Genomic DNA, 26,826 nt, shown 5'->3' with positions numbered 1-26,826 from the left:
GAAAATGTGGGGAAGGGTCACAAGCCAGTGAAAGGTGGGAACTTGGGAGGAGCCGCCTCTTCTGTGTGGGTGGAAGAATATCCATGACCACTTGGAGGAGTCTATGCTTTACTGTCATTGAATCCTCCAGATCATGCAAGTGGAGGAATATTTTTCTTCCCCGCTCTGGCAGCTCGGGTGGAGAGGTTTGTAGACCAGATCGTTAGAGATGGTGACTGACAGGAAAGGACTGCGGTTGGAGCTGATGGAAAAAAACAGTGATGTGCCTACTGAGCTTTAGATCAGGCCTCAATTCATCCTCATCCTCTTGGCGTCTCCGCATCCTCAGTCACGAGGTCACATGGCACCATCTTCTTCCAGGGCAGCGCCCTCGGCAGCAGCTCTGGAGTGTTAGCTCAGCGCTCACCTGCCTTGCATTCAGGGTGAGCTGCAGCTCCCAGATCTCATCCCCTTGCCCATCGCGATGGGAACTCCTGAATAAGAACTGATGGCCCTTAGCTCTGGTTTCTCACTGAGGTACTTTCCAGTCTGCGCTGCCCGAGCCAAATGGGACATGTCGCTGGTGCTGCTAATGGACAGGCCCTTCCCACACGTGCGGGATCGGGGAGGGAAGGCAATAAAGAAGCCGCAGTTGGTAGCCCCAGAGTCTTTTGGCCCCACCAGAGCCAAGATGTCTGTTCCAGGCCCTGCTAATTATTTTGAAGGGATTTTGAACAAATAAATAGCCTGAGCAGTTCAGCAGTTCCTTGTGTAATTTTAGCTCTGGACCCCTCCAAGAATGTACAGAATAAATAGGTGAATCTGTAATACATCCACAATTAACTCTATATACAGCAAGCAGCTCCAAGGCATGCTATGTAGGAATAGAGTCAATAAACAGGTATGCTGCGGGCCGTGGAAATGTGGTCTTTATTATTTGAGAAGGATAACTCTGACCAGGAGGTAGGGTGCAGTCTGGAAAAGCAAACAGTGCAGCTGTAGATCTTTCTGCCCCCACCCAATTTGCTGGAATTCAAAAGCTGTCATTTAAATATACCCCTGGTAGAATATATCCCTCTGAGCCAGCCTTGCTTCTCACTCTGCTGGTGTAAGTCGGGGCTGACTCATCATGAGCAAAGCTTGGCTTTGTAGCTAAATGGCACAGATGTGGCAGGAAGGTTTCACCTACGCCGGTGACTTTGCAAGTGCAACTTTGTGAACGCGAAAGAGAATTCCTTGGGATATTTTCTGATGCAGAGGCATAAAATTGCGTGGCAGAATTTTCTCCCAAGACCCTCTCCCCTCTGGCATCTGCAGCCACATGTGCAGCCATCATTCCACAAGAAACCCAACGCCCAGACGTGAATCATTTCTCCGATTTTTCATGCTTTTAACTTTTCATTGCTGAGGCTTCACTCAGCCAGGAGAAGTAGGGACCTGTTTCAGCTTTGAAAAACCTTAGGCGCAGGGAAGGCTCAGGAAAGGAGTTAAAAATGAAACAGCAGATTTATATATATAAAAAGTAAAAATATATGCTCTACATCTGAAGTTTATTTAGGTCCTTTGGGAGAGTGGCGCGGCACTACGTCTCTACTAAATTGCCAACATTTTATGGTCGTGCTGGCACTGAGTCAAACACACATCTCCTTGGCTTCGGTTGCTGTCTTAAAGCAGGCAGATTCCAGTATGTTTTTCTATGAACTGAATATTACTATTGACTGGACAAGGGACGCTCTGCCCAGCAAGAGCATATAGGTGACTTTTCTTTTTGATAGATCTATCGAGACTTAATTATTTTGACATTGTGTTGCTGAAGAGCTGACCCCTTCCGACCCACCCAGACATTAGACCTCTGTGCGTTTTAAGACAGATACAGCTTTTTAATTTTTTCTTTTGATTTTATTTTGATTGGAATTACATTAACAATGGGAAGGTTTCAAAGGGGTTATTTTTAACTGATTTAGCTGTTGCATAGGCAAGTATGTTCGTAGCATGCACATGGGGACTTGTGTGCACGCATCTATGTATCAAAATGCATGTGTGAACATGTACTGTGCTCACACACAATTACAGCTGGGATTTGCACAAGAGGCCGAGCAGTTTGCTGCTCAGTTTCCTGTCAAAACCATAGCCTACCTGTGTAACTGTGTGCACAATCATGATGTTGCTCATCAGTCAGGCTTGCTGCACCCATAATGCGCCTACCACAAAGCCCCCCCAGCGAGGAAGGCAGAAGCTCAACATACTCTCCCCCTTTCTGAAGAGAGGTATTTTGCAAAAGCAGTTGGTTATGGTACCTACTGAGAGACTTCAGCAAAAACGCAGATCTTCCCACACGTGCCAACAGCGGTGGAAGTGACCCACCTTATTTGCTTTCTGCTCGCCTTCCTTTGCGCTCCTGCTTGGGCCTGGGACACGATTGCTCGGGTTTTGGAAAGCGGAGCTTTGATCTGCAGATGCGTCAGGAGGAAGGGTCAAGATCTGAAGCCGAGTAGACTGGCAGAGAAGCAGCCTGTTGGATCCTGTTGATCAAATAATTCTCTGCAGTGGAGAATCCTTTTTTTTTTTTTTCGGTCCAAAGTACAAGAGAACTCAGTGCTTTTCTTTGAAGACGAGTTCATGCCTCGGTGCTTAGGGAAGCTGGAGGGCTGTGCTTTGTGTTCGTCTGCATGTTTCAGTAGCATGCAGGAAGGCGTTTAATAATAATGCGCAGCATGGTTTTCCATTTGGCTTGACAGGATACTCCTGTTCTTCACACCTTTCTGTTTGTGCCAAGGACTCCCTCTCTTTTGACTGCTGGAGCCCTCGGGTGCCCACACACTGTTAATAAAGTGTCTGTTGGGTCAAGCTAATCCTATATCTTTTGATTGAATAGTGGATTGCTCTCATCATTTATTCGTGTGTGGTGTTTTTCAGTTTCCTACTAAGTTTTTCAAGATTTTTCTGTAGTTATCTGCACCCTGATTTGAGTGTTGTGGTTCAGGAGGTGCCTTTCCATGTAAAAATGAATTACAGTATCTTGAGTGTTTAACAGTATTTAGCGCTTGCATTGTTTTTCATGAAAACGGATTTCTGAGATGGGCATCCAGGGCGGTATTTTGAAAGGCTGTCCCGCTAGCCATCCTTAGTGTTGTTTCAATATTAATGCCAAGTCTACTTTTGGTTATCTGAATCAATAGATCATCCAACTTTACCTTATATAAAGAGGTAAAATAATGGATTGTTTGTTCACCTTTTTGAGATAGATCGGTTCATAACTTGCTAATATTTTTTAAAAGACTTTGTGAAGTTTTGGCTATAGAGGTACCCAGCCAAGCACACAAACACAACGGAGACTCCTGAAGACACCGCAGCAGCCTTGTTGTGGAGTGAAGGAAGGTAAAAGCCCATCTTTGCAAAGGACAAAACTCCCTTGCTATGTCTCTGGACTCCTCCTCGCGTGCAGTCTAAGAGGACATTGTCTTTCCTACGCTCCAACTTTGCGCTCAAATGCCATGCAGTTACTGCATGGGAGTTGTGCCACTCGTGATAAAAGAATAGTATGTGCAGCCCTGCTTCAGCAGTGGGTTGCTCAAGGACAATGCAGGGCTTGTTTCCATGCACATGTGTAGGAGAGCCTGGAGATTTTCCTAGTCTGAGATGGGGTATCTAACGCTGGGATTAAATACTTCATCAGAGTTTATGTAATAAGGAAAAGGGAGTTGGGAGGAGAGACCATGTGCATTTACAGTCCCAGAGAAGAGCGTTTACTCTGGTGTATAATAGCCTTCTGTTGGGTTTTAGTAGCATATAGTTTAGTAAATTAGGAGTCTTCAGGTACTTAGCACTTTAATGGTTCTCACTAAGAACATAATTAAACCATAGACCCCTTAGGGAGAAAACACAGTTTATTGTGCATATTTTTAGAATCTGTTACCAGCCCTCATAAAACCTGGTAGATACAAGCCAGAGAACATGCTTTAGCTGGCAACGCAGAATTCATTTATCAGTGCAAGCAGCCCCTACCGAATATCTCCCCAAAGTCACACGTTACAAATCTGTCCCATGAATTATGGAATTAATTTTCCCCGATCTCATTTCAAAACACATTTGCAGGGCAGTTTTTCCCTAACTGCTGGAGGTGTGAGGGAGGCAGTAGGTTTATTATATTACACCTTGAATTGACGCATAAAGCCAGTTCTTGCTAATCTTTTTTTTCTATGATTTTATTTAAAGCATTTCATGCTTCACAGAGGTATCCAGAAACGTAGCTCATTTGAGGCTGGCCTGAACATGGTTCCTGCACTTCTTTCCAGGGCTTGTTTATTTAGTTGCCTCGACCGCGCGTGGCAAGGCAGGCGCTCCGCGGTGGGAACCAGGGGCAGGGGAGCAGGACGGGCATCGGTGGCCCCAGCTCCCCAGGTTGCTGGGGCGGCGCTGATTCACGCGCTTGCTCGAACTTTGCTCTTGCCTCCTGAGCAAACGTGGTTTCCCCCCGGGGAGACCACGCTGCTGCAGCCGAGCTCCCCGCACATGGAGCACGTTCTGCAGGACACACACGCAGGGCTCCTCCTTGCTCGTCCCCCCACCAGCGTTTTAACTAATTTCTCATGCATGCAAATCACTCCTCTATTACTATAACTTATTTCATTTTATGTACTCGAGATTTATGTTGCGGAGAAGTGGCTGCGGCGTGGAGGAGGAAGGGTCCTTGCTGATAACAGCTCCAGAGGCCCCGTTGCCAGAAGTTCTCTTATCAAATGCGTTTCTTTCCCTCTGTCAAAACAAATGCCAAGGAACCGTGTATTATTTGTGGTGTGTCTGCTGCCGCTTTACGCTTTCGGTCTCGGGAGTTGCTGCTTGTCGTTTGACTTATCTTGCCTGTCATGCAGCATTGCCCCCACTGACATTGTGATAATGCCAGGGCCTGATAATGTGAAGGATGGAAATACTATAGTATCTGGGAGTGAATTATTAACCCACATCAGATTTCTTAGCTGCTTTGCTTCTATTTTTCAGCATAAGAACTAGGGCCCTGCTGAAAAGTATGGCTGCGTGAGATAAAAGCGCAGAAGATCCATCTTGTGAAGGTGCTCGCTTCCCGCGCGAGCCCGTGCGCATCTGCTAAACGAGACAAAAACAAGAACTTTCTTTAGCTTTTTGTCCCTCCTGCATAGGGAGTTGAGGCAAGAATTTTATCTTTCCGTTCTTACGTTCTTGTCCCCCCCCCGATTAGGGGGACAATATCTTGAGTCCCAGCCCAAAGCAACAAAACGGCTTCGTTGGCGGGAGCCGGCTCTGGTGAATGAATAGCCTCTGCCTGCAGCCGGTTAGCGTATCAGAGCAAGTCCGGCATCGATAGCAAGTGCAGATGGGGAAACAGAAAAGCACGTTCGATAGTTCATGATGGTCTGTGCTTTAAAATGAAGCAGTGACAGCCCAGCGCTGCAAATCTGCCCTCGAACGTACACCCGCTCAGTGCAGTCGCGTTAGGAGCTCTCGTTGCACGTGGGAGCACGTGGGTAATTGCACCTGTAACGTGACGTATTGGTCCCAGGCCGCGAGCGCTGCGCGCGCGCGCGAGAGGACGGATGCGAGCCTGCTCCGCGGGGGCCGCCAGCTCGCCTCGCCGGCGGAGCCTCGCACCCCGTAGGGCCGATGCGGTTAAGGCACTTCACACAAAATTAACCCGAGGGAACGAGCTGCCTTTTGGGGAAAGGTGAAAGCGTTTCTCAGCCATTTGGGAGCGAGGTTCACCAGGCTCCTCGTGAGCCCCCCTCACCTGCTGGGGCTGCTAAAGAGCAGCCAAAGCAGCAGATTAACTCGAAGCAGCTCCCGGGCGGCGGGGAAGGACCCTGGGGGGCGCGGGAGCTGCTGGGGCCCCCCCAGCCGCCCCGCGGGCTCCCCGGCCCGCGCGGCTCCAGCCGGGGCCGGCGTGCGCGGAAGGGAGGATGCGGCCTCCCGTCCCGAGGGCGTGCAGCAGCCTCCAGCCCGCGGAGAGCAACAGCTTGATTCACCCCAGCTTTGCTAATAAGGAATTACAATAGTTGTGGGATTTGGCAGTGGGAGCGGACTCAGTTGCCGTGCATAGTACAATATTTTCCCCGTTTTGTTTGTATTTTTGATTTAGCTGCAAATAATTTAAAGATGTGTTGTGTCTCCTTCGATTAAAATCGGTGTTTTCGACCTCTGGGTTTTTTTCTTTTTTTTTTTTTTAAACAGCAGTAATGAATTTGAGCTTTAGTTAGATGCGCTAAGGTAAATTGTTACCTCCTTTTTGTTTAAATTGCAACATTTTTATGGGTTGCAGTCATTAATATATCAGTATTTGTTCTTGTTTCCTTTGTAAAATTTGCAGCTTTATTGTACTGGGTGGAAGATTTCCCAGAGTCAAAAAATTTCAGGCTGATAGAAGAAAAATACTGTCACGAGGCCAACATGTAAATATCTTAAACCAATATAGCATGTTTAGAGGAATTATACTTTCCTCTCCTGAATTATGATTTTGGAAAGCGACGCTACCACCACATTTATTTCAAATTTAAACATTCTGAAAGAATACCTCTTAGGTTTTGAAATCTGGTTTCCATTCCTGGCTCCGTGTGACCTGCTGCGTGACCCTGGGAAAATCTTTTTTCTTGGTTTCGCTATCTGCATAGTTGCTCTGATGATCTTAGCACCTCTGTAGAGTGATTTAACATCCGTCGGTGGCAAGCAACCTTTTGGTATTATGTAACGGTGGTTTCCATTTCAGGTGAATGGATTTTTTTGGTTATAATGAAAAATGAAAGAGAAAGTTAAAACTCTTGTTTTTTAAAGGATGTATTGATTTTAAAAAGCTTTTTTTCATGAAAAAATGTGAATGAAATAATTTTCTATAACATGAAATTACTCCTCAGATGCAAAGGACAGCTCTCCTGCGGTCAGGCTTGGGGAAGGAAGGAGAAGGGCCCAGCAACTCTGCAAACAGCGCTGCGGGTGGGCTGGGAAAGGGACTCCCTGCCAGGTGACGTGTCTTCTCCTTCCTCTTTCAGACCCAGCCGGTGCCCAACCCAATAGCCTATTTCATGCATCGCTCCCCATGGTGGTTTCATCAGTTTGAGACGTTATTCAACCACTTCATCGAGCTGGTGGTGCCGTTCTTTATCTTCCTCGGGCGTCGCATGTGCATCGTACATGGCATTTTGCAGATCCTTTTCCAGGTGAGATGCTCCTGGGTTTGCTTCTTAAGGTTCCCACCTTTGCCCAAGAAACCACAGGGGGTGTTTGAAGGGCGTGAGACCTCTCCCGCAATGCGCGTGGGTACTGAGCAGCTGCTGAGGTCCTGGGGATGTAAGCTGGGATGGGCTGGGGCAGCTGAGCTGCAGAGGCACGATCCCAGCCCCCAGCATGGAAACCCGCCAGTGGATCAGGAGCGACACCTTCTCCATCACAGCAGCACCACAGGCTGTAGCCCGCTGAGCCTCAACCAGAGCAGCGTCCCGAAGAACTACCTCACTATCAGGTCAGGAGTGAATCAAGATGATTCAAAGCGATTAACTGCTGGCTTTTGGGTAATTCGCAGTGGTATGGCTGATATTAGTGTATTCCTGGAGATTTATTTCCCTTGCATTTGGTTGGTTTCCATTCATATGGATGGCAGAGGGATGTTAGCACGGGGCCCAGCACAAAGAGTTTGATTCTGTGACGGCCCCAGCTCTGACTGAAGGTCGTGGAAGGCCTGAAGGGAGATTTGTGACTTCTCCAAAAGTAAATTTTTACAGACAACATCTTTCACTCTTTGAAGGGAATTAGATATTTAGTGTTTAAGGACTGCTCTTTCTCTGAAAATGTTTGAGTTCTGATTTTCGCAGCCACTGGGTTTACTGAGCCACGCTTCATAGTGCAAATCATTTGTTCATAAAGTAATAGCGTTCAGATTCCAGTTGAATTTTTTACACAAAATAAGTGAATCTATGCAAAAGTGAGAGAACAGAAGATCCTGAATATGTACTTTTTTAGGTCCTATCTGATTTCTCTCTCCTCTGCCCCGAGACAGTTGAAAAACTTCATTAAACTGCAGCCACTCTGTCTTGCAGAAGCGCAGCTTCCAGCTCGTGCTTATTGCGGGGTTTCTTCAGTGTCATTTCAGCATCATGAAATTCATATACTGTAGCTGTTACTGCTTCCTGTAAATATGTGTGATGATTAAACTGGAGAACAGCTTATAAACTGTATTGGTAAACCACAAAAATGCTGATCAGATTTTAAAGGGCTGACATAAAAGCCAAGGGATTTGTGCATTCACACAGAGAAGGCTGCTCCCCTCCCTGCTTCTGAAACACGTCCTGTTGCGTCTGGCTACCGCAGGACATATAACCTCTGCTTTGCCCTTTTTACACACCTTTTGGCGTCAGGGATCTTCTCGGTTTAGCCAGAGGTCCCCAGATCGGAAGCAGAGCGAGGGTGGCTGCCGGTAACCAGCGCTCGGCTTCAAGGAGGTCTCGGGGTGTTGCTCCGTCTGGGGCTAACACGCCTGGTCTGCTTGTGACGGTCATTGCGCATGATGTTTCCCTTGTAGCCAGGAGGATGAGGTTCAGCCCAACCCTAAAAAAGAGAACCTGCTTTCTCTTCTATGGACAAAGCAAAATATCGCTGAGGAAGGGGACGGGTGCTGAGCCAGTGCCGATGGAAACCAGCTTAGCATGGTAAGGACTGCAAGTGGAAGTAGTGTAAGGAGGTTTAGGGAGGATGGTGATTGCTTTTTGCTAGGGCAGATAGCCCAAGAAAGGACCATGGTGAATGGCCTCCCAGAAAACAAAGCAGTGCTGCCCAATTTCAGCCCCGGGGCAGGGCTTCATGTTCTGTTCCATCCTGTGTTGACAGCAAAGTAGCAGCCTGATAGCCTGAGAGGGCGATACTCTGTCTTCACACCTCTCTGCCAGAAGAAGCCTTGGTTACCAAAAAGCCCGCCCAAATGCCACTCTCCCCGCTGTCCTTGGCTCTGGGTTTCTCGCTGTTGGAAATGCTCCTGTGCAGGAGGCTAACGCAGAGCTGGGATGCTGCTGGGGGCCACAGCCAGCCTCTTCGCTGGGGACTGCCATCGCAGTCAGCCCCCGGACGCAGCCAGCGAACGCGCCCGGCTACTCAAAGGCCCTTAGCGAGCCGTGCAACTGCTGGTGTGCTACAGAGGTTCAGACGGAGCCAGAGGGATCTGAAAAAGCAAACTGCGTACAATAAAGGCTCATAATGACATATTGTAAATGCATGCATCTAACCACCCTTTAATTGGCGCTTTATTGATAGTTTGCAATTACTGACTTATTTCTATCATGAGGGGAGTCTGCGAAGGAAAACAGGGTCCCAGTGTAACATGCAACTCTGGTGCATTTATAGCATTTCAACAAAAACCTGTTTATTTAATATTTACTGCCCTTTTCTTCATTCAGAATGACTTTTATTGACAATACTTCTGCTCTGCAAAGGAAGCAATAAAGTTTAATGTTGATATACCACTTAATTCTGCTTTTCAAGATTTGAATTGACATTACATGCAAGTTTTATTGGACATTTTATAATTGTTATTGGAGTCATGGTGGCTAGCTTGAGTAAGTGTATTTTTCCAGATTCCAACTGGCCTGGAGAATATTGCTTTGTCAGGAGCCCAAAAAAAGTTGTGCTTTAAAAAAAATGTTTTTTTTCCAAGTGTGAACTTATTCTTCTTGCCTCCTTCACGTGTGTAAGGAAAAAGGCTTAGCGAACGGGCTGCCGCCTCGGGCGATGTCGGTGAGGAGGGGCTGGGAGGCTGCCGTCGGGGCCGAGCCGAGGAGCGCGCTTGGTGGAGGTTTGTCTCCGGCGGAGTTCCCGGCCGGCTGTGCCATGGGTGCAGTTTGCTGGTCGTGCGGTGTTGGGTAGCCACGGGCCACCTACCGGGCAGCTTTGTGTGATAACGAACGAAATGCCCGCGGCGGCGGTGGCACGTGGGGGCACGTATCTGCTCGGACCCCTTCCCGCACTCGCTGCCCATGGGGTTCAAGCATTTTGGGTGATGCAGGCAGTGCGTTTAAGGGGAAAACGATCACATTTTCTGGGCCAGGATCTTTGTCTCTTAAAACTAGCGCGCTGACGACATTGCAGCTTCTTAAAGAAGCACGGGGGAGCAGACAGGAGATTGCAGCAAACCTTGTAAAGCACGGAGGTGGGGGACTGGAAAGCCGGCAGCCTATGCTGTGGGCACAGCCCGTCTTCAGACCAGGGTCATCACAGGAGCGTGGCCAGGGATCTGGATTGCTCCCGCTGGACACCTGGAGCGGCACAGGGCTGCAGCGCCCTGGCGAGCCCCGCGGCCACGCGCGCGGGAGCCCTGGGCATCGCACGCGCGTGTTGTTCTGTGTGTGTCTCCGTGCGAGTGTGCTTTGGGGTCTGCCTGTGCTGACAAGGATCCCCTTAACTTGAGCTTCCGGAAATCTCGCTGTTTGGCTGCTTTTTGATCTTCGATAACTCCCCAGCAAGTCCAAGAGTCTTACTCATTGCAAGTCGCTCGATATAAATAGACCTTACTTTTAAAAAAAATAATAAAAATCAAGGAGTGGGTTGAATGCGGGCCAGTTCCCATTAGAAAAATCATTATTCGTTGTTGCTAACCAGCTGATTGGGGAGGGCTTTCTGATTTACAGCTGTGGGTGTAGTTTCTGCAGGACATCTGCACACAGAGATATTCTCAATCAAATCATAGCGCCCAGAGCACGTTTGCCAGGATCAAAGGTGAGCTGAGAGAAAATGTCATCCAAGATTTTACAGCGGCTCGGCCAGGCCCCATCAGCAGTTTATCCCCCGGGCAGGCTCCAGCAGAGCTCCCGAGCTGTCAGTGCAGCTGCGCGCGGCGGCTGCCAAGGACCAGGTGCCTCTGCTGGAAGAGGGTCTTTCACAGCTTGGCATGGAGGTCCTGCGAGGGCCGCCTGTGCCGCGCGCTTGGGAGAGGGAAGGAGATTGGGTGGGTGGGTGCGCATCCTCAGCACTGGTGATTCCCTTCTCCCAACAGAGAGATTGGAATAGGCTCTTCTGACCTTATAATTAATTGCCACTTGAACGCCCAATCTCCCGAGAAAAGATGTTTGCACTGAAAAGAGATGGTCCTGAGGATGAAGCTCTGGGACAAGGCATTTCCTAGGTTGCAACAGCCTTTCTCAGCCTCGTGTCACACAGAGATCTCTAGCGAAGACTCCCAACCTGGTCTGCGCAGGTTAACATCGGCCCATGAGGCTTTTTTCTTCCTTTGGTGCCTGGTGGGATTCAAACCCCTTAGGTTTCTGAGACCCAAAGTAGTGCATTGACCCATCCCACCTGCAAGGAGGCCTTCCACGAGTATCGCAGCTGACGTAAAGGTATGGCCAGGTCTCCCCTGTTGGACTCCATGTGCTGAGTGCATCTCTCTGCAAGTAGAATGAAATCTTAGATGAAGGGCAGCCAATTGTAGAGGATCTCCAAGGTAAATATGCAGCATTATTTCAAAAAAACATTCTTTCTAGCATTTACGGTACATAGAAATACGAATCTAAAACAGAAATTAAACTAAATGGACGTTTAACTTTTCAACATCATTAGGGATTTATTGTAAGCAGGTGCCAGACTCGACGTGCTGAGCAACACTGCTACAAATTGTCTCTGCCAGGAATAAAACTGGAGGAGAGACTTATAACTCAGCTCCTTCCCTGCTCAGTACTGCACAACAGCCCTGTAAAAACAGACTGGGTGAGAAATGTCCAATCTGAGCCACAGAAATCTCCAAATACGCCTGAGGTGGAGTTTGCCCTTTGCTCAAATATAAGTAGGAGTGTTTCTGAGAGTTCACAAAACGTAGCGAGCTTTTTGCTGCCATTTCTTTTTGTCCTTCCTGGGAAGCATAGGCGCAGTTTGTAGCTGCTGTTTAGAGACAGAGTCGTGCTCACTGAAACGCTGGTGTCTGGAGGTGGCATCAGAAACCAGAGCCTGGGGCGTGTGATGGGCATGTGAAAGCTGCAGGTTCCAGCTAAAGACAGTTGCAGTGGCCCCTGGTAGATGTTTTACAAATGGCTTTGATGAATGACTCTTGCATTTTGAGTCCGATGGCTGATTTTGTGGTAGTAATGGGGTCTGACCTGCAAAATATATATGTGGATCAAAAGCACACCCAACTTCAGAAGGAATCAAGTCCAAAATGTGGTTGTTAGTATCTAGAGGTGGAAGAAGAGGTCTTTGAGGTTCTTGGAGACCATAGGTGATGTCTAGACCCTGTTATACGTGGTTCTGGGGAAGCAGGGTCAGAGGACCCTTCCCACCATACCGCCTCGGACAGTATCGCGTGGTCTCTCCCTTCTCTCCTCGCGCACGTTGGTCCTCTGAGTGCGCGCACGCGTTCACCCTTGCCCGTCCCTCCGCTCAGCCACCCACGGCCAGAGAGAGCCGAGCGCGAGGGTCCGTGAGTGAAATCTGAGAGGGTGAAAAAACATGTCCTTGCTGCTTTGCGGGTGTTTCGCCGTTCTCCGTAGCTGGCTCCTAAAACCCTGAAGTTGCATGTTTTTCACGATGTCTAAGGCACAGCTTACACCAGCAAACGTGTTTCTTGGCTCCTGGAGCCAGGCTGTAAAATTACACTGCTTGGCAAACGAGTTGATGAGGGGAAGCTAGAGGGAAGCCAAAAGGAGAGGAAAAAGCCACCTTGCCCCCGTGAACTGGCAGGTAGCGTTGGATTAGCGCGCGGGCCGAGGAGGTTTGCGCTGCCGGGCGGGAGGAGCTGGCGGCTCCTGCAGCAGGGGTGGCTGCGGCCGGGCCACGCGGGAAGGAGCTTAAGTCTCACAGAGGTAAAGATAAAATCAAATAAAACGAAACAATAATCAAGGGAAAGTGGGGCAGCTGGCAGCGTTGGAAAATCGGGGCCGTGCCTTCGCTTGCACGGCGCTGCCGCGGGCGCTGCTGCAACACGGGCACGGCTTGGGCCGTTCAGCAGGCGGGGAGAGCTTTCGGCCTTCAGGTCCCTCCGGACTGCTGTCAGCAACGCTGACTCCCAGGCCTGGCGGGCGGCAGAGCGAAAACCTCGGGGGCCAAAGCCCCGTCTCGCGCGCAGCGCTGACGAACTCGCCTCCCGAGAGGGCCCGACCGAGGGGCTGAGCAGGGAAGGGGCGGTTTGGGGAGCTGACGGAGAGCGGGAGGCAAATTCACTGTGCTTTCCCCCCCCCCCCCCGCCCCTCTAGCAGAAAACAAGTTATTGACTAAATAGATATTTTCTACCCTTTTTTTTTTCTTTGCTTGGACAAAGACCACACTCCGGGGGGCTCCCGTCTCTCTCCCCAGCCCCGCTCCGGCGGCGCCCCGGGAAAGCACCGGGGAAGTTCAGCGCTCACCCTAGTCCGAATGCCGTTGCTTTTGTTGTGGTGGCGAAAGGAACGACAAACAAAGAAACGTCGCGGCAAGATTAGCACCAGAAGGTGCGCTTGCCGCTGGCTCGGGGCGGAAACGGTCCGATGGAAGAGAGCTGTGCGGCTCAGCCGCTTAAAAATCCGCTTGGGGCTCCGGCCCGAGAGGGAGGGCGCGGGGAGAAGCGTGGCGGAAGATGGTTTGGGGACGTGGAAGGATCAGGCTACGGTCACGAGGTGGCCGTCCTCGCTCCGCGCCGCGCGCCTCGTGCCGCAGCCCGTCCTCGGGCTCCCACCGCCTCCCCGGCGCGGCTCCCGCTCGGCTTTCGGCCGCAGCGAAACACAGGGAACGGGGGATCAAAGGAGTTCCCGGGTAGATTTTCGGTTACGTTTAAGCCACCTTAAATTAAACGCCAAGCTATGCGGGGAAAAAAAAAAAAAAAGTCCAGCTCAGGCAGGCGGAACCCAAACCGTTTAATCGCTCCCTAGATTTGATTTCACATCCAGCTTGACAGTACGCGGTGCGAGGCGAGGCTGCCGGGCCAGACGCGGGACTAGCAGCCCGTACCACCCCGAGTCCGTAAATAACGCCGCTCGTATAATGGTGTCTGGTATTAGTTAGCAACAAGTTAAGTCCTTGCATTTTGCAGTAGTCAGAGTGACTTAGAAACACTTACTGTTAGCCATAGGAGTGCATTTAATTAGCTTCTGATTCAGGGGGCTGGGTTTTTTTTTTTTCCTTTTCTTTTCTTTTTTTAAATCATTAAATAAAGTGTCACCCCTAGCCAGTGCTGTAAACTCTATTTTGGTTGTGGCTGCAATAACCCCTTTGGGCGTCATTCAAATTGTACTAAACAGTTTCTGGAGAGCACTGGTTTCTCTCAAAATAAACCAAAGTCCGGCTTTGACAAGCTCTAATGAAAAACAAATTGTTATATTACTTAGAAAAATAATTTGAAGGAAGTCTGAATTAGTTGTAAAGGTGGAAAAGGTTCAGCTACTTGAAAATAGAAGTTTGGAAGGTATTTATTTTAACCATTAAGCCAGCGGCCTTGAAATACAGCCTTGTTTGTTTCTGAATGCGCCTAACAAGAGACATGAATCATGCTGTTAATCAGTATGTGAACTTGATTAATTGGAAGGGGGACCAGCGACGACTCCAAGAGGCGGAGTCGCCTGGCAGAGGGCTGAGGCGAAGCCTTAGCGCTGCTGTGATTTACCATCAGTCACGCTGCTGGCGCTGGGAGAGAAGCGTTGGAGGGATCTCACAGCCTTGGTTTTGTGGGTTGTCGGGTTTTTTTTTTTTTTAATTGAAAATAAAACGTGGCTCTCTGGGCCACTGTCAGCCTGTGATTTCTGGTGCCGCTGTGTTTGGTTGTCCAGCTCGAGACGTGCTGCAGGGGCCTGGTTTGCCGTGGGGCAGAGGTTGGCGTGCCTTAGAGGCGTTTTGTTCGGGTGCCCCGAGCTAGGCACCCAGCACGCTGTCATCTCCCTTTGACTGTGTTGATAATGTTTTCGCTTGTTAATCCTGAGAGACAAATTTCAAACCCAGCCTTGAAACTAGATTTGCCCAGGAGGCCCCAAGGACGCACAGTGCTGCCATGCTTGTAAAAATGCAGCAGGACGGCCCGGATTAATTTTCACTGTTAACTGGGGCCCTTGATTTCGGGGCCAGGAGGAGTTTAGTGAGTTCACCCATCCAGGAGCGCTGGTTTTGTTTCGGATCACCATATAGTATATTTGCTCATGCTGCAAAAGGGTGCCGTGGCTGGGACCTTGCCGCGGAGCCAGAGGGCTGAGCTGACGCTTGGCTTCGGGTTGCATTGCGGGCGTCAGTCAGGACGCGGCTGTTGAAGCGACGGGGATGGGGCTGGAGCTGTCTGTACCATGCCTCTGGGCTGGCTATGGTAACGGCTCTGCCTTCACCATGGTAGCCCAGGGGCCACTGGTGGCCCCTTGTCCTTGGATGTATTGCTAAGCGTAGGCGTTCAAAGATCATGAGTTAGTTAGCACGTTGTAAGACTTCCTTAAGTATAATGAAAATCCAACAAATTCTGGTTACCTTTCTTATTTCTTCCATGTTACGGTCTTTCTGGGTGCTCGCAGGTCTCGTTTTCTGTGCTAGCCTATGTAGGTTTTACACTGTTTTCCTCTTCACCCTATATGAACACCTTCCAGAGGTGTATTAAATGACATGGCTGACATCCACCACATGTGGTCCTTTCTTTGCCAAGGGAAAAGGTTGTGTGAGCAATAGAGTACTTAGGCTCTTGAGTCTTTGGGGCAAATTTTTTTTCCTCTTTTAATTTTGCATTTGATTTTCAAGATTTCTCTGAAATCCAGAAACTTTCTGCTAGCAGTTGCTCTAGCAGCATTCCAGGTGGTTGGGCTCGAAGAGCAAAATCAGTTATGACGATGTTGTCAGTGAAACTATATGAGTTGGCGAGGCTGAAACAGCTTCAAAACATCTGCACTTTCCAGATGTGGTGTGCTCGGTACTGTGCTGTAGCATTCAGGTCCAAACAAGGATGGGAGATATAGTATGTGTTGCACATGTGATTGCACATATGTGTAAGTATATATTTTAAGCATTACATCTAATAAGAGCCAGACCAGCTATAAGCCAGTGATGTTACTGAAGTCACTGACATGATTTTGAACGTGTGTTGTTACCATATTTCCAGTGATGGTTATTTATTTACATTTAGGTGTAGCTACTAAAGCTAACTGGAACCATTTCGAACCATTATGTTGCCCAAGCCAAAGGACTCAACCACTGGAATATGTGTCAAAATGTCTGTTTAAGGTACAGGTTTGTACAGTTTCAGGTAATGGCTTTAAGTGATGGGCTCCCCAAGTAAAGTTCTTCCAAGTTTAATCCATTCTCTGTGCCATATTCCTGATTCAAACTTACCACATTGCATCTTCTCAGCCTTGGCTCTCAGGAAGTCTTTGCTGATGTTTTCTCTCACCGTGTAACGGTGGTACTGGGGTGGTATTTGGATTTTGGATTTTGCCCTCTACTGTCTAGGTTTTAAGACCCTTTAAATAGTGTTTTTTTTTTTTTTAAAGAAAAACAGAATAGCCTAACTGCCTACAGATGGTGGATTATAAACTTTTTTAAAGGGAGTTTGTAATACATGTATCAAGAAGAGAATCGTTTATTAGTGCCAGATATAGACGTATGAAAACAGAATGTGTCTATTCGAGCGGTGGAAGAGGCTAGGAGTGGGTTGTTGTCCTTGGTGTAGTGGTTTTGGTGTGTTTGAGGAGGATTTTGCCGCATAGTTAGCAATTATGGAGAGCTCTCCGAGCTGAAACGAGGGGTTTCCGTGATTGCTGCTCTTTAATCATTCCTCCACGATCACTGTGCATTGCAACTGTTTAAATTATGCTCTTCCCATGGGTTTCTGGGTTCAACTTTGCAAAGCCAGGTAGCCCACCAGGTCAGAGCCCTTGGACTCTGCCTTTACTGGTGTCCGTATTTCCCTGTGGAGACCCAGCTCTGCAGCCCTTCCTCTCCCACAGGGGTGGCACGAGCTGCCCTCAGAGTCTGCACGTGCTGGGAGAGATGGCGAGGGCCACAAAGCCGAGGCCAGTGGCTGCCGCGCATGCTGTGGTCAGCCTCCGATGTGTCACGCCACCAACGGGGCTGCAGGTACCAACTTGTGGGCTACATCCTCGCTGGTGTAATTAGCACAACTCGGACAACATCTGCTGAGGTGTGATGGACCAGATGATACCAGATGATACCCAGTACCCCTCCAGGTAGGCAACTCTTTCTTTAAAAAAAATTATCAATTTGCATATTTCAGGAGGTGAATTTCTGCCAAGTTAACCAGTGCATCTTCTATGCGTGTGTTTAAACAAACCTTGTATCTGCTGAACGTGACTCCATAAAAATGCCCACAGGTTCATAGGTAGCAGTTTTGCCAGTTTGGAGTGGGTGTGGAGAATCCGTGGCCCCAAGATTGGTTAGCTTTAATTAAACGAGTTACAGTGAATCCCGCGTGATTTCAGAGTAAAGGCAAAGCCTTGAAGCGTGGTACCCAGGCTGCCTCAGGGTAGCAGTGAAGATGGATTTTCTCGTGTCCTGCTTAGATGAAAATAGCTCATTTGCTTGCTCTGGGCCAAGTTGCTGGGTTTAATGTTTCTCTGTAATGTTGCTGCCTCCAGAGAGGTTTTATTTTGATTTGGAAGTGTTGGGATGAGGATGCGGCCCTGAGATACTTTAGCCCACACGCAGTTTACACAGCTGTATTATCTGAGTCCCCAGGCGCCACGAAAGACATTATCTCCTTGGTGATGCAACAGCTAGAAATTGCAGGAAACCTGTGTCACTCATTGCTTTCATCTTCCTATAAAAACTGGGGTTTCTTGGAGCCAGTGACTCAGAGAAATCTCCGATTAGTGCAAAATCCTCCTAGAGCAGCTGCGTTTTGTTTGCCCGGCTGCCCGAAGCGCATGGAGTTGCGCTTGGAGGCAGGCAGCGCTCGGCCGCGCGGGGCCGGGCCACCGCTGTGAGTAGGGCACGCGGGTGGCAGGTAAACACTCGCTGTGTGTTTACCTGGTAAACACACCATGATTTTCGCCTAGAGACTTCTTTGCAAGCACCGAGCCTCCCCTTTCCTTTCCTTGGGGTAGTGTCATCGTTTTGCAGGAGATTAATAGATTTTGCTTGCTGCCATAAACTGAGTTGGTGGCTGATCTCCGCCGAGATTCGAGCGCAAGAATACCTTGTCCCAGGCCTGTGTTCATATTGTGAGGCCTCCCTACCCTTGCTCACCTCTGAGGGACTCGCATTTTAGTTTAGTCTCTCCCAAGAGCACGCTGAAGGTTTGTCTGTCCGCAGGAGGCGTTCTTGATTAACTGCCCTTGTTTCACACACGTGCAACCCACTTTGAAGATAGGCTAAGCTAAACAGGAACAACATAGTTTTGTTCTGGAGCTGGTGTCCGCATATGGAGTTATTCAGGAAGAGGTACGGCACTTTAAATTTACACCCTACTTTAATTAGAAAAACTTGCAAGCAAACCCTAGATCAGTGCCAGTTTTGCAAAGCCTGGGAAAGCAAGCGGCCCAAAATAGTGTTCCCAGCTCATCACCGTCAGCCCGTCCCGAGACTGGCGCTGGTGAGAGAAGGGATGAAGCTTCCAGAGGCTTCCTGGTAGCCTTGTGATGGATTCATTGGAGAGCAAGGATCAAAGGAGCCGAACCCTGTAAAATCTGAAAAACTTGTTCTCATCTACGAAAGGTATCGTTACTAAACTTGCGCTCGTCTTAGCTGAAACATCCATGTATGCATAGCACGGATCGCTTCCAGTTGCACGAGTCATGTGTGGAAAGCAGTGCTGTGGGACTTTGGCGAAAGTCTAGCAGAAATACTTGCAAAATAAGCAGTAAATCCTTAAGAGCAGTTTGCAAATGTTTAGTATGAGATTATGCATGTGTAACATAGCAATTGGGTCTGGCAGGTCGTGTGGTCTTGAGCTTGGGGTGAATAATTTATTTTGCCTTGCAAACAAGCAAGCAAGCAGAGAGGAGCAGAGGGTCAGGTATTTTGGGGAAACCTTTCTGCTCGCACTGGCAGGTTGCTGGCTGGCTGCCTCTCCTGCTTGTGGAATGGCCCTCTGTAATCTTTGCTGCTTTCTGTAGCTTTTGGGTAATATACTACTTTGAGTTTGTGCCAACAGCCCAAACTATACCCTTTCTGGCCAGCTCAGCACACTTGGCTCAAGGAAGGCTTGAAGTCTCATTCACAGTCGCAAATGCTCAGTTAAACGTTTTCCCTTGCTTACATAACATAGCCTTTTTTTGCTGTAAAAGCATGAAAGCCTCAGGTCTGCTCTGAGAGTCAGACGAGCACCCAAGACTCTAAGCTCAGGGATGAGCCCTGGCATTTGCGCTCAATGAAGCCATGAACATCAAAAAATGAAATGAGTAAGCAAAACCTCCCAAACCGAATGGACTTTTTAAAACAGGCCCCCACACACTGCTGTTTCGTAGCAACGTGTTTCCTGCGTGCCTGCTCCTGTTCAGGGTCACGAGCCGCAGACGTGGAAGTGACCGGTTATCCGTATGTTCCAATACTCACCCCTGCTTCCCCTGGGGTGCGCAAGCACCGTTGCTCTTATCTGCCTGTGTTTTTCAGTGCCTAAAATTCTAGACAGTGCCTACGAGGCAATGATCACTTTGTTCTTAATAACTTTGCTGAATGTTTCTTTCTGAGGTTCATCTTTTTCCTAGTAGTAAGAGGTTGATGGCTTTATCGTCATCCTTACCTTAACCAAATTCATCTGCAAGAGATATTTTTACCCAATTTCCAATGCCTTTTGCTAAAACTTGCCTGACTACTTGAGTCTGTGCTGTCCTGTGCCAGGAATCCTGCAGGCTGGCTGGAACTGAAGGCGAGACTTTTCTTCCGTGACTCCTTCAGCTGCGTTGTCCTTTCTTGAAGAGACTCGGGGTTTTGGAAGAGGTGAAAGCTCAGGTCATTCTTCCTGAGCAAAGTAAAAAGTTATGGAAAGAAGGATTTGCTGAACTCCACGTTCCTATAACATGAAACGGGTTGGGAGAGAGGGAAAGTAATTATTTCTTGCGTGCCAGGCAACCATCACACTACTGTCATTACTTTATAGCACCTGACAGCTCCTACTGTAGAGAAATGCAGAAGAACAGGCTCAGTAGAAAATTCGAAGCATAGTCAACCACAATTCAAAAATTTCTCCCGCAAAAATAAATCATAATGCATCATTTCTTTGGATGAGGGTTGAGTTTTTGCATGGCAGGAACGGAGAAAGGGAAAGGGACTGGGATTTCATCAGTAATGTCATTTGCTCCATGGCCAACTCTTGAAAACCAGTTCTAATCCCTACTCAGATCCCTCGGGGGCAGCAACGGCGAATCTGCCAGTTCTCCTAATCAAACGCTGAGTATTACCATGGGCCAGAAACCTCAGAAGGGAGCAAAGCCAAGGTAAAAGGGTCAGGATCTGGGGGAGGGGGCGCTGGGAAACCTAATGCATCAAAATCAGCTTGGCTGCTGTGATTCAGTGGGCAGATGGGATGGTGCCAGAGATACTGTGAGGCCAATGTTTTTCTTTCCTCCCGCAAAGTGTTTGGGGCAGGCAGTAGGGTCCTAAGGAAGTACAGAGATCATTTTCCTGTGGGTATTTGGAAGAAATGCAACCGTAGATAAGAACTAGAGCTTCAGATATTATCGGCCATCCTATGTTCCTTCCCCTCCTCCATCTCCGCACAGCCAAAAGAAGTGAGCAGCTCACCAGCCCTGCTCAGGGCGCCAGTCTGGTTGCTCTAAGCAAAAGGGGTTGGTGGTGCCTCTTTCCAGGAGGATTTTCCTCTAGGCCCCAATTACTGATTACTGGAGCGTAGGGGAAGGGAGAGAGATGTTTTCATGGAAATCTGTACCTCAGTCGTCTTGGCAGTGGGAGCTGAAATGGCTTGAGTCTTTTGCCCCTAACTTCATGTTTATGGTCAATCTAAAACCCCACCTGTGATCACCACATGCGTCCTCTGCAAGACTGCAGTAAATTAAAACACAACAGGGAATTTTAAGAAACACATCCTCTTCCTTCTTGGAATCAGGTTACACCGACCTCCGAACATCTGGACTCGATGTCTCGGGGCTCCCAGAGGTTCTGCCGCACTGAGGTTCATCTTCCTTTGTTACATTCCCGGCCTTTTTCCCTTCCTCGTTGCCTCCTTGTAGTTCAGAGTTGCTTTCCGTGTGGTTGGCCCCCAATGTAATTGGTATTTTATGTTCAGTGTACAAAAGGCGCCATGCAATATTAGCTAACTCTCACCGTTGGTAAACACAGATCCATAACCCATCGCAGCTTACTGTGCTCATGGGAGAGGTCTAGAATAACACATGCTCTAATTTGTTCAAATCCTTCCAAGCTACTGGTTACCAACCTCCTAAAAGACTGAAATAGGATGTTTTTCCCTGAGTTACAAAAATGCTCTTCTCTGGATCACAAAGCTGTCGGTACGTATAATGCCACTTTGCTTGGTGTTTCTTTTGCCTGATCTTCAGGCTGCCCTGATAAAGAGGCAGGCTTTAATTACCATGACCTCCTAATTGAAATCAAGGGTCCTTCCCTCTGCGTGCCCTGCAGATGGACCTGCTTTGTAGGCAGGAGGCAGCTGCTAAGCAGGGGCTGTTTCATGATCCCTCAGGTCAGTAAGGAGAGGCCCCTGCTATTGCCAACCTCAAATGAGAAGCGGGTTGGGTTTTGCAAAGAGGCCAGAGCGAGAGAGAGAGATGCAGAAACCCTTCAGGCGGCAGGAACTGCAGTGGGCTCTCAGATGCAGAGCTGTGGTGGTTCCTGCTTTCATGTCAAGGAGGTTTCCAGGAGTGGGATGTGCTTGCAGGGAGAGAGAGCAGCGTATGCATCTGTTCAGTCCATGTTGTGTTTGTTCATTAGCGGGGATGAGCCAGTAACCGAGATCCCAACGCAAGACGGGATGGGTGTCAGAGCCGGGTGCAAGGCTGTGAAGGCAATAGCGGGTGGGAGAGGGAACTGTTTGCAAATGCCAAGAGCGGATCTAAGTGGATACGTTCTGGTCAGACGTGTCTGACGGATGGGTTACAAGGCCTGAAGCTGAGGCTTCACGTGACCCAAAACTCAAGTGTGTTTTTAATCCTGAGCTGAACGCTGCCTGTTCGTTCAAATTGAATCCTGTGCAATGTCGCGTTTGGTATTCAGGAGCTGACAGCAAACCATCATCGTAGTGATATTGTCCAAATACTGTGGTGTAATATAGTCAAACCTGCGTCCAGCTTTTAATACTGAAATACAGCATCTCACCCCCTTCCATCTCACCCATCCAGCCCCTCACCTACGGGGAACGGTGTATCTCTGTGTTTACCCCATTAGCACCACAGTCATTTAGCTGCTGTGCACAGATCAACGCCCAGAAAGAAAATATAATTCCAGCTTTCTGCCTTTCTGCCTCTCAGGCATAGGCCTCAAGGTTTTAAAGACTTACATATGTGTTTCAGTTGCTGTGCTCTGAGTATTCCCATTGAAGTTAACTAAGTGGATAAGACTTTGCAGGATTGAAGCCAAATGAGTCCTCACCCACCATGCTGGGAAGTCTTGTTGAAGTGGGTCATTGGAGGGAAAGGAGGAGGAGTCAGCACAGAACTTGCCCCTTTGATTTTGTCCTTCTATTTATTTAAAGGATATTTTTTTCTAAGGCAGCTTGGGGTGGCGGGGGGGTGGGGGGGGGGGAGGAGGAAAAGAAACCCCAGGCTGTGGTGTAACCACCACACTCAGATGTTGTCATGGCTACTAAACAAGAAACCTAATTTATAAAATGAGGAAAAACACATGAATGTGAACAAAAAGAAATAAAAGAGAGTCAATCTTAAAATATTAACTATGATGTAGAGAAAAATATAAACAGACACAGTTAGGAAATTCCATAAGGAATATGACTTGTTTAATATTAATCATAAAGGAAAAGATTATGAGCGCTCCAGTGAGTGCCAAATGAAATACTCCACACACGTCCAGTATTGTGATAAGAGTCCTCGTGGCGTTTTTCTTTGGCTGCATCAGCGGTAAACACTCTTGGATGTGCTCTGGTGGAGATGCCCTGGTAGGAGGATGCTTCAGAGATGTATACAGCAATTCTGCTATTTCTCTCTCCATGGCGTTTTTCCTCCCTTCCACTGCTGGCACAGTATGGAATTGCGTAGAAACCTCCGTCCCTTCAAAGGCAGTAAAAATAATCTATACCTTTACTTAAAATACTGATAAATGAATTGGGAAGATAATCGTGTTTGAGGTTGTGAAGGGATTTCCATGAGCGGATCAGGGCAGAAGTGGAGCTGATACTCCTTAGACTGCAGCTCGGTACCCTGGTAATTGTCTTTCAAAGTTCAATTCCCTTCTGAGGGAGGTTGCTAGGAGGGTGGCATGTGAACAGCTAAGCATTTAGCTTGTGATTATAGGGCTCTGCTCCCTGGTCCTCCCTCCAACAGCACTGTATTGCGCTGGGGCTCTTCTGTTGCCTCTGTTTTGCCGTGTGCCCTTTACTGATTTTGGAAGATACTGGAGATCCTGAAAGGGAAGTATTAGAGAAGTCCCAGGTACTCCTGATTCAGTAATGGAGATTCACAAGCTCACAGGCTGATGCCAGCCCATGCGTTGTCTGGGGCAGTGCCAAAGCAGAGAACGCTGCTGGTCTTCAGGTCCAGGCTTAGAGGCAGGACGCCTCCGAGCAGGTAGCAAAGAGCTCCTTGGGGGCTGGCTGGGTGCCGTGCCAGACATCCATGATTGTGTTTGAGTGTAACCGCTCTTGTGTCTCCTCGGTGACAATGGCCTGATGTGGCCCTGTTGGAGCTCTGGCACCCGTGGCCACCAGTACCGTGACAGCAGTGGTGCCACCACAAGACGCCAGAATGGAGCTGCACTGACCACAAATGTCGATGAGCGACTACTGGGAAATACCTATGTGGTATCTCGGGTGGAAAATCCTGGGCAGAGCTGTAATTTGCCGCTTCATTAAACTTCCCTCAGTCATGTCTGAGCTGCTCATGTATCTGTCACGGAGCGATTTCAAGGGTAAAATTGCGCGTTGGGAGATTAATGTCTTGTGGCACGTCCTCCGTTCTATCGTGTAATTTTGCAGCAAAAGGGGCTGGCTGCTTGCAGGCTACATTGGACCAGTCTCTCTATCTGGCATTCGCTTGTAAACATTTTGGTTTACAGAAACCTTAAGGGTTCCTTCTCGCTGTCAGAAGAAATTAAGCTACAAAGTTGTACTAAAACCACCCAAAACAATGTAGGTCTGAAGTACGTAGCATCCAGGGCCAGGGTGTAAAGGAAGACACAGAAAAACTGGACCAGCAATGCTCTGTGCATGTTTTCCCAGCTCAGCGCTGGCTTGCAGCAGCCTGTCCACGTCGAGATCCTGGTTGCTGCTGCTTCCTTCCAATCACGGCAATTTCAAACACCGTTGCAACAGTGCTGGCAAGTACCAAGCAAGCTCTGGGCGCTTGGGCTCCATGTCGTTCCCCCCTCTTGTGTCTTAATGTCACCTAGCTCCAAAGAGCTCGTTGTTCCACTTTGTCAGATGAAGCTATTTGAATCGCTGGACCAGGCAATGTGAAGTTTTACTGTAGCTGTCTGTTGACAAATCTAATTTGCTGGTGAATAATGAGTAACCTTTTAAAATGAGCCGCATGGCTGATGTTGATGCGCTTGGTTTTTGTGGAATGACTCACACGCTCGCTGTGGAGCATAGGAACTTACTCATGGACAGGCAGATGTATTTCATCCGCTGCTAGAGATTATTTTGAGCTGGAAAACCTCAAGCCCAGTGCAGTTTTTTTCCAAGAGTGCATCCCTTCCTGATAACATTGCAGCTGCCATTAGGTTCTTGTCAATGCAAAGGCTAATTGCCGAGTTACCCCGCCAGCAGCAAGGCTGTACTGTGACAGCTCTGCCTGGAATATTCTAATATACATATATTTTCATTACTCTTCCAAGGTTCATCTCATATGTAAGTGATCAGTGCAGCAGCGTGAACAGGGATCTCCTTGCAGCTGTGACCTTGAAAGTGGGTGGCATTTTCTGCTTCCTCTCCAGCATCCTCCGGGATCTACATTTCATGTGATCCCATCTGACATAGGCCAAATCTATGCTGGGAACAGAAGTATGATACTACCAGGAAATACCCACTGTACTAGGCTCTTTAGGGCTGGGATCTTCAAAGCTCCCTGTTGGAGAGAGGCTCCTTAGGCAGCTTTTGAAACCCTAGTATGCCGTGTGTGCAGACGCTAGCTATTAGTTAACCTGCACAGAATTTTTTCTTTTGCATATGTCCCTTCAGGCAAGCTTGTCTTCTCTTGACTTGCTCTACAAACCTAAAAACAGGGCCTTGGCTTCTTTTAAATGTTTTTGTTACTGTGCAGTGCTAAGCTGACACAATCAGTTCCTGTGCATGAGGTTTATGGCTGTTTTCTAGAGGCAAACAAGCATGTGCCCGCGCAAGCGCAGGTAAAATACAAGCTGCAGCAGCAAGGCGAGGGGCACGCCGAGCGGCGCGGTCCGCCCGGCTGCCCTCTGCGCGTCCGTCCCTCCCTCCGCCCCACCACCGCTCCTCAGGCGTAGTTTGGTCCCGTGCAGAAGGAACTGTGCTGCGAGGGGAGGGAAACAGTTGAAAGTTCTCCATTTTTAATCATTTCATAATTTACACCTCATTCCCATTGTAAACTAAATTACGAGCAAGGCGCCCCAATGCTGAAAAGAAACGGCTGCAGATGGCAGCATAAAAATGTGTTATTTAACACTTTTTTTGTTTTCTTAAGCATATCTGGTTTTGCCCAATGTACATTTCATTTGCTGTTTACTGAAGTCCCCACCGCTGACAGCTTGTGGATTGCTAAGTTACCATCTGGGATGCAAGTAAAATGCCCTTTTTTCCTCCTCCTTTTGGCCTCAGAAAATTTCACAAAGGCTTTATATTCACTAACGGGGCACTTCAAATCATATTTTAAATATGCAGAGCAGCGTGTCAGCAAGCTGGCCGGTTACGTCATATTATTTGTCACAATTTTCAACCCATTTTCCAGTGCAGCAGAGGGAACGGCTGCTCATGCAAGCATGCTGCGAGCTGAGCCGGCCTCGACCCGGCGACGAGCAGGGGTGACTTTCTGCTCCTAGCACAAGTTGAGCCATGTCTTGTCCCAGCAAAGTGCCCCAGCATCAGCATCTGCCCTGTCCCCACCGTTGCTTCTGTCCTGACCTTCAACGGCATGATTGGACTCTTTGCAATAAAGTTCATGTAAAGGTTTAGTGGCCATTTACAGCCGGTAGCTGACTTTACTTCCTTTCCATGGAGGCCCCTGCAGACATCTGTGCCTGCAAAATGCAGACAGTTCCTGCTCCTCACCTATTTGTTTCTTTTTTTATTAATGCATCACTTCTACTAAAAATTTTACATTCATGTAATTTATTTTATTTTTACCTCTGAGTCTTTTTCAGGTTTTCTTTATTAAAATCAAATAGTAACCAACCCCAAATAAGGCATGGGATTTGTGTGTGCGTGTGCGCGTTTTCACACCACAACTGTTTCCTATTTCCCTGGGGCTTGCAAAAGCCGATGGCCCAATAAGGCGGATCTGAACTGGTGCGTGTATTAGCTCCAGAACGTGCTGCAAGAGGTTGGTTGGGTGGAAAAATCCAGGTCATCCGGGATTTTGAAATACGCCCAGCCTTGGCTTTCAGTGACACTGAGTAGCCAACCCAAGTTAAATATTTTACTGCAGATGTTGCTAAGAGCTTAGAGTTACTGAAATTATGTGCTTTAATAAGGCAAAGAAAGTAGCTGCAGAAAGATATAAATCAGAGAAGCCACCAATGTTTTCCACCGTAGTGTCAAGCTGATCAGATAGGACATCCCCTTTACGTTTTCCCTGCATTTTCCCTGTGCCTGCGGATGTGGTCATGCCCTTTACTTTTAAC

General features: G+C 48.3%; 1 protein-coding gene across 3 annotated transcripts in view; it reads left to right on the top strand.

The window, feature by feature from the left end:
- The window catches only part of LMF1 (lipase maturation factor 1), a 241,551-nt gene that overhangs the window by 142,473 nt on the left and 72,252 nt on the right, over nucleotides 1-26,826 (top strand). For all 3 annotated transcript variants that reach the window (XM_068907942.1, XM_068907940.1, XM_068907939.1), the window contains one exon: nucleotides 6,993-7,160. In XM_068907942.1, the coding sequence (XP_068764043.1) occupies nucleotides 6,993-7,160 (168 nt within the window). The remainder of the gene's footprint in view (nucleotides 1-6,992; nucleotides 7,161-26,826) is intronic.

This window comes from Struthio camelus, chromosome 15 (genome assembly GCF_040807025.1).
Source record: "Struthio camelus isolate bStrCam1 chromosome 15, bStrCam1.hap1, whole genome shotgun sequence".
In the NCBI taxonomy this organism is placed as follows: domain Eukaryota; kingdom Metazoa; phylum Chordata; class Aves; order Struthioniformes; family Struthionidae; genus Struthio; species Struthio camelus.
The sequence above is the reverse complement of the archived record's forward strand: the minus strand, read 5'-3'. Positions and strand labels throughout refer to the sequence as shown.